The 8,281-nt window shown below is 43.4% G+C and overlaps 1 protein-coding gene across 1 annotated transcript in view; it reads right to left on the reverse strand.

The window, feature by feature from the left end:
* The window catches only part of LOC103603018 (melanoma inhibitory activity protein 3-like), a 34,847-nt gene that overhangs the window by 22,862 nt on the left and 3,704 nt on the right, over nt 1-8,281 (reverse strand). Inside the window, 3 exon segments of the mRNA XM_008587486.1 lie at nt 2,305-2,484; nt 5,887-6,005; nt 7,435-8,215. Coding sequence (XP_008585708.1) covers nt 2,305-2,484; nt 5,887-6,005; nt 7,435-8,215 — 1,080 coding nt within the window.

Consider the following 8,281-nt stretch of genomic DNA (forward strand, 5'->3'; position numbering starts at 1 on the left):
TAGGTGGCTCTACCAGGAACTGCTGATGCACAGAACTAAAAATCACTTGTCAGGGCTGGAGTAGAAGAAATACCTGCAACTAGTGAGAAGTTGGACTGGTAGCCTTCTAAGACCCCTTACATAAGGTTTCACTAAATATTGATCAATGAATCTGACCTCTGGTGCAGTTTTCCCTATCAAGTCAAGCACCCCATTACTCCCTAAGCCCTGTCGAGTAATTTTCTACATGATCCATTTGATATTTAACATAAACTATTTCCCATATTCTTCACATTTCCCAGTTTTCACAGATATTTGATAAGACCTTTTCTTCAGCCTTTCAAAAATCAGAATTATGCTTTATCCCTCTTGGAATCTCTTATTACTAGCACAATGTCTTGTACATATAGGGCCATCAAAATCCTTTTTTGACAATCCTTTTCACATCAGCGTCTGTAACACTGAGCTGGCACTTCTATCTTACCATGCATGGCTGTGTCTTCCCTTGTCACCCCCAATCACAGATGTGTCCTACACCACATCGTGTCCCCCAGGCCTAGAAGAGGGTGCTGTTCATATCTAGAAATATGATAAAAAGGAATCTTCCCCACATCTGGAGGCAGTTAACTTTTTCAATTGATGATGATTCATTCGGATTATTAAATTCTGAGTTCTGAGACTGCCTACGTCACTGAAGATTTCATCATGCTAACTGCATGGATCGCACACACCTTCATCCAGGCGGCTGCTACCACGATAACCATGGAGAAAATTGAAAAATGGTTTGATTTTTCTCCATCTTTCCCGTCTTGGTGGTCTTTCTCCTGAATTCCCCAGGTATTCAATGTTTTTACACTGCCCTCTAGCCCTCCAAGTGGGAATCAGGTGGAGAATGGGATCCTGTGAAATTCCAGGCACTGCACCACACTTAACATTGTCAAATCATTGAGTTTGCACAACAACTGCAGTAGGTATTATCTACATTTTTCAGATGAGGAAGCTGAGGTTCAAAGTTTCGTGATTTGGCCAAACTTCTAAATGATGGCTTTGGGATTGGAAACCAGATCATCCTGGTTCAAAACCCATGCATTTTATAGAACGATAACAGCAACCACTGTGGAGGTGGCAATCAGAGTTTGGGGAGACTAAGGTGCCTGAAATACACAGGGAAAGGCACCGGAAAGATGGGACTACAAAGGAAAAGAGTTTCAGACATCTGCAAGGAGTTCTCCTTCAGTTCTGGGCTGAATTTTAAGCAATACCTGTGTAGGGTAATTATATCAATAGATACATTTTAATTATATGTAATTTATATCTGAATAAAGTTAAGATACATATCAATCTATTACAACATCTGGACCTCAAAAGGATCCTAATTTGAACAAGAACAATTTTTAAAAGGAGAGCATGATGGTTACCAATATTATGAATATATTTAATACCACTTAGCTGCACACTTCAAAATGGTTAAGAGAGTAAATTTTATGTTATGCATATTTTAGCAAAGTTAAAAAAATGGAGGTGGGGAAGAAAGGAGGAAAAGGGATTTTGGATATGCCAAATATCTGGTGATATTAAGGAATTATTGTTAAGTTGGGTGATGGGCTCATGGCTTCTAAGCATTCTGCCATAAATGACTCTTTCTAAGAAACACATCTGACCAATCCCTTTCCCACTTAAAATGAGTGGCCTAATGCCACTCTTCATGGCACGCACGAGTCCCCCTGCCTCCCTTCACAGACCATCCCCCTCTGGTTCCACACACTACCACCACCAAGCACCCATGTTCCCCTGGCTTCCCAAGTAACCTCATCTTCAGGCCTCCATTTCTCCGAACATGTAATTTCCTGTCTGGCTGAATGCTGCCACCATCTTTCTCCCCCAGCCCTTCTATTCAACAACTAACTACATGTCAAACTCCCATTTGACTCTGCTTCAAGCCTGTCTCAGCATCGTCCCACCACAATGAACCAATTTATTCAATATACTGTTCTACCTTCAGGTAAATACTTCTTTCTGCCTGTATCATATTATGTTTCAAGTGATTGTCTTTATCTCCCAGCTAGACCGAAAGGTCCCTGAGGGGAAGAACCATTTCTTACACGTGTGCCCAGCCCTGGCAAGCAGCAAATCCTCCTCTTGTGCTGAACTAGGAACCCATCAAAGCCATACACCTATGGCTCATTTCAGGGGCTATCTTCAAAGGATCAGTAGCATTTTCATAAAGACATTTTAAGGTCTTCAGCTCATGCTCAAAATCAACTTAAAAACTGTAATAATCAACATTCTACTGTGTCTGTAAGAAACTGTATGTGTCAAACTTACCCTCTTAGTTAAATAAAACATGAATGAAAATATTGAAAGAATTGTGTTTTCCGAAGGTGTAACACTTGCTGGCTCTTCAGTATTCATCTCTAGTTGCTTTCTTGCATCAACAGCAGTGACAGGAGTGCCTTCTATTGTTAGTCCTATAATTGAGGGGAAAAACAAGTATTTTATTTTACACTTTAGAATAAGGATTCTCTTCAGTTTAAATATTTACTGAGTATGCAGTATTTGTCACTGTGCCATGAATAAGTGTTTCTCCTAAACACAAGTACACAGAGGAAAAGACTTCAGAATCCCCATTAGAGCCTCCATACCCTTTAATTATAAAATGAACATATCTCCATTGGGAAAATATAGGAAAGTGGTCAGGGCCCCTTAAATGTTCGGAATCTTGGTGAGCATTTGATGAAAATATGCATGTGCACCCAGGTATTCCTTGGTTATTGTCTAATGTAATTGCACATGTGCATCCAGGTGTCCTGGGTATGGACTTAAATATAAAGGACGAGTGGCTCTGATCCATGGGGCCCCCCACCCCCGGAATGCCCCTGAGGGGCCAGAGGGAGGCCGCTACTGCTGCTGGAGGCTGTTGCTGCCAGTGCCCCTGGGATGCCCTGAGAGGCCAACGCTGCTGCGGGTGTAAGCTGCTGCTGCTACTGCTGAGGACTGAGCTCGTGTCATCTGCCAATGGCTTCTGGGATCTTTCCCAATTACCTAGCATGGACCTGCATGTGAGGGGTCTATGACCCAGTCCGTACAATGGGTTTGAAGGGTCTGAGCCCTAGCCCTGACAATACAAATGGAAACTTAGTAGAACTAAAATAATGAAATGTTTTGGCTTTAGTTATGAAATGCCTAGCCATACAATTAGTGTAGCTATTGCCTCAACCCAACAACTGGCATAGTTGTGTAGCTTTACAATCTCCAACCCACTCTACCCCCTACCAGTCCCCCATCACCTCCCGGGCAACACAACCACTATGGGAACAATAAGAGTATTTACTCATGGGAATTGAGAAAAACAAGAATTTTAACTTTCTCCATATAGACAGTCACATTCAACAAACATTTGTTTCGTGCTGGTGAAGCAAATTAGTAAAAACTTCAGAAAAACAAGGAGTGAAAAAGAGTGCGTCCTGGCTTGCAGACTTGTAGGCAGAATGCACCCGTGCTCAGCACAGGGTCTGGCACCCGGCAGGTATGCAGTAATTGTCTTCTCAGTGAATGAATGGCAGCTGCATAAAAGAGAAGAGGGGAAATGCCTAAAGAGACCAAAGGGAAATGCTTACAGGGCAGAGAACTGGCTCGGGCCTCTGGGAAACAGGTAGATACTTATACACCTGAAAGTATCTCCACGTGAGGAGGAGGCGGTGGGCGGGTGGATTTCAGTATGTGTTATACGAGCCTGGGGCATGTCTTACAAACAGCTAGGAGTCCAAAGTGCTGATCAATTAGTGAGGAGTAGGACTAGTTGCTTCTAAGGTCTCTCCCAACCCTAAGGTTCCACCCACTATTGATCTATGAAACCTCTGGTGAAGTTTTCCTAATCAAGTCAGCACCTCAGTGCCTACAATGCACATAGACCCATTTAGGAAGACTTGCCTGTGAAGACGTAGACCCATTTAGGAAGACTTGCCTTTGAAGGTTACTGATGTTATTTTGTGGTGGGACTTAAAAGATAGGGCAAAGAATTTGTTAATTCTGGAAGCAGAATTTTGCCTAATCCTAAAAGTTTCTGAGCAAGAGAGTAACAAGTCGTAATGTGCATAGCTCATCTTCAGCAGGAGAACATTTTGAGTTAAACAAGTTTAGAAGTAGAGAGTATTATATATGAATGTAATGTCCTCTGGAACATGGGGTGGCCTCTGTGATGTCATTCCTTTGCAAATTAGGTTTATTCCTTTCCCTGCTGTGACCTCCTATACTTTGTGTGTGTGCCGGGCGTGTGCAGGTGTCAGCCAAGTGCTGCCAAGCCCTGCAGTGTCACTGGGTAATGCTGCACCTGTGCTCAGAGACCAGAACCTCTAAAGACACAACAAACAGTAACGATGTCATCATGCCACCGTACTGGACAGACAAAATAACACAATCAGCTGTTCTCTGATTCACTGGTAAAATGTGACCTATGCAAGCATTAGAAAGCTGTTGATACCATTATTGGTTTTTAAAAAATTTTTTTTAAAACTTTCTCATCTCCCACTAGATGTTTACTGCGTGCTGCAATGACAAATGACAGCCTACAACGGACTGTCACATGCTGCAAAGTTCCAACTGCTTCCTATGAGCACATAGTATACAGATACCTGGACCCTTCCCTGTATTTTAAACTTTGTTATTGTTTTTGTTCTTACCATGTCTAGGTAGAAAATCAGAAAAAGAACTGTACTACATTGTATCCTATTTATGGAAAAGAGGGTAAAGTGGGGGAAAAAAACAGAATTCTTGAGTTTTAGAGCAGTGGTTCTCAAACTCTAACTAGCATCAGGCAAGGACTTCCTGAAGGGCTTGTTAGAGACAGACTGCTGGTTCCCATCCCCAGAGTTTCTGATGCTGTTGGTCTGGTTAAAAACTATTTGAGAGTATAAGTTCTTTTAAGAATAATATTTTAGATTAAAATGATCTACACACGCTAGTGATAGCCAGTCATTGTTTTTTAGGTTAGTTATGGTCTCTGGCCTCTCCTATTTTTTTTATTTCACCTGTTAGACTGAGTCACAGACCATTCAAACCCATCCTGTGCAGACTGGGTCACAGACCCCTCATATGCAGGTTGCGAGCTAGGTAACTGGAAATATCCTGGGAGCCATTGGCAAGGATGACATGCTTTATTCAGATGCGAGCTCAGCCCCCCATGGATCAGAGCCATTGTCTTTTATACTAGAGTCAGATAGCCAAGTAACACACGGGTGTGAGACAGATAGCCAAGGAACACTTCGGCGCACATGGGCAGTTAACATATTTACAACAGACATGCTGTTATGGTCAGCCAGATACGAGGTGAGGGAGCCCGACCAGTCTGTCTCCACTCTCCTCACACCACCTGTTTTAACTCCTGCTTTTCTCTCAATTAGCTCTGGGATCTCTTTGCCAGTGAGCGAACCGGCCATCCCTATATGGGATCCGAACCCGTGGCCTTGGTGTTATCAGCACCGCACTCTACCGAGTGAGCCACAGGCCGGCCCCAGAGTCATTGTCTTTTATACTAGAGTCAGATAGCCAAGTAATACATGGGTGTGAGTCAGACAGCCAAGGAACACTTCGGCGCACATGAACAGTTAACGTATTTACAACAGACATGCTGTTATGGTCAGCCAGATACGAGGTGAGGGAGCCCGACCAGTCTGTCTCCACTTTCCTCACACCAACTTTTTTAACTCCTGCTTTTCTCTCAATTAGGTCTGGGATCTCTTTAAAAAAAAAAAACCCTCATATGTATCTGCATTACCTTCCCCTCTATTTCCCACCTTTGACGACAAATCTCCTAGAAGGTTTTCTCTATGACGTGCCTCTACTTCGTGAAGAAAAATGAGCAGGCTTTACCTGGGTCTAAGTTGTTTCAGTATCTGGCTTCTATGATACCTCTGAGGCTCCTGTGTCATCAGTCGTGGGCTTATCCAAGTGGCTGAGCGCTGCAGTTCCCTGCATAATAAGGTCTTCCTTACTCTCTTGTGGGAGATCTTCACGTGGTGGTTGCTTCTCTACAGGGAGGGAACAGGAGAGTGCACCAGGCTCGCACAGCTTGACACCACCTGTGCAGCCAATCTGCACCTTAACCCCACCCCATCTCAGCATTCTCCCCCACACCCCCACCATGCACGGGCATCCCATGGAGCCCAGCTGGGCAGGAAATAGGAGTTTCAGTTTCTTTTATTCCACTTCAAGGATGACTAATCTACATAATACAACTTACAAAGAAAACTGTATTCCAAAGTATTACATAAATAAATAGATGTATAGTAGGGACTTCAATAATTTAACTTCCCTTGGAAAACCAACATATCCACACAAATAAATGTGTAGAAGGGAACTTCAATCAAGAGTAAAAATGTGAAATGCCTCTTCTATACAGAATAACAGGAATTCTTTCATGCACAGTCACGCTTGTCTCACAGAGCTCGTACAGAGAAGGGCATTCCACACGAAGCAGGTGGCTGAAGTGTCTTTCAGATATTCTCAAAGTATCTCAAGGAGCCAAAAGAGTACACCCATCCCTTTCCCTAAGACACTCAAGGCATGGTCCAATGGGATCCATGGCAAAGACAAATTTCTTTGCAGCCTCACATTTTACCCTGAAAACTCATTTGAATTTTTTATTCCCTTCCAAAATATAACTGCTTTGATTAAATGCAAAAGTGTTTTCCTCGCCTAATTCTCAGGAATAACTGGCAACCTGGGGAGATATGTTTTTCTGAGGCTTTATGTCCCGCTGTTACTCTACCTTATATCTTCAGTTCAAATACCTCCATTTGAAAAGCCTGGGTACAAAGAATAGTGCACGGAACCAGGAATCAGAAAGTATATATCAGGATACTGGCTTGAGATCAATTCAGCAAATATTTACTGAATGACTTCTATGTGTCAAGGGCTGTGTTAGGAGGCTCCTCATACTGGTTCCACCCTTGATAAATCTGATGCAGGAGCCCTAGTTTAACTGGAGAAGGTGACTGCTGCCAAGAAGCACGAAAGAACAGGACATCCACAAAAGACGAGATTTGGGGGGAATGCAGGAACTCAGGCAAGGCTTGGTTAGAGTGCAGGTAACTCGAATAAGAAATTGTATTCAGTGAAGCCTTTTCAGAATTTTACATGATATCTGTACTTTGTGAACAAGTGCAACTGGTACATCATTTTCTTATTTATATCTTTCTCTTTAGCTTTCTATAAAGTTTCATTTTGAAATGCTAATCAGTCTCAACTGTCCAGGAAAAGTAAGAAATTCTTCTCCATACTACAGCCTAAACAAAAGAAGGCAGGAAGGAACATGTGGTCCCTTGTGTGGTCTCTGTCCTTCACGCACCCTGGAAATGTGAACAGAGCTCTATGGATAAGGTATGAGGCACTTCAGCAACCCCCTTCCCCACCTTCTTCTCCAGCCCTGCTCTACAAGGCCATGGGCAGGTACTTTACCTTCCATGGGTCCGCCCCAGCCCTCCTCTAGGGGTGGTGCCATTACCAGTGGGGCAGTCTCCTCCACTGTAGAGTGCTGGTACCTGACAAAATAGATCAGGTCTTGAATGTCATCTAGCACCGCAGCCTCTTCAAATATATTATCTCCCTTCATTCCCAGATCTCTGTTCTTGGACACACGTGTATCGAGCATGTTCTCTGCTACGTTCAGAATTTGTGACTCAGAAGCACGGAAGACTTTATCTAGGACTTTTTCCACATTGTAGGGCAGGCTCTCCCGCTGTGCTAACTTCAGCTTTAATGAAATTTCTTGTAGCATGGCTTCCAGCTCATGGACATCGAAGTACTTCTGGAACCGCTGCAAAAACTGCTCTTCTTTAAAGAAGCTGCTTATTATACGCAAGTCCTCCCTACGGTCACTGTGCTGTGACTCTGCAGGTGTATGTGGAGTCCAGTGGGACAGGTCATCTTCAAGTTCTTCAGAAACAGACCCCTGGTATTCTGTGTCCATGAATTTCTCTATATCCTCGTGGTCCTCTTTTAAGAGTTCTCCGCCAGGCTTCTCTGCAACCCTGAGGGGTTCCTCTGGGTTGTCTTTCTTCAAATCATCTTTACTCTGAAATGCTTCGCCTAGCTCTGGAGTCCTAGTTTTCTCCTTGTCCGGGAAGTCACTTATGTCAGACAGTTTCTGTGCTTTCTTATCTACCAGAGGGCTGTCTTCTTTTTCCACCACCATACCGCCTGGGTCCCTGCCTATTGTGTCTACTCCTTCGTCCACAGGTTCCCTTTTCCTTTAGTATCCCAAATCATACTGGTTTCTTGTTCGTTTTCTTCAGTTTCCAGATCA

This window comes from Galeopterus variegatus, unplaced genomic scaffold (genome assembly GCF_000696425.1).
Source record: "Galeopterus variegatus unplaced genomic scaffold, G_variegatus-3.0.2 Scaffold4401, whole genome shotgun sequence".
NCBI classification, from domain to species: domain Eukaryota; kingdom Metazoa; phylum Chordata; class Mammalia; order Dermoptera; family Cynocephalidae; genus Galeopterus; species Galeopterus variegatus.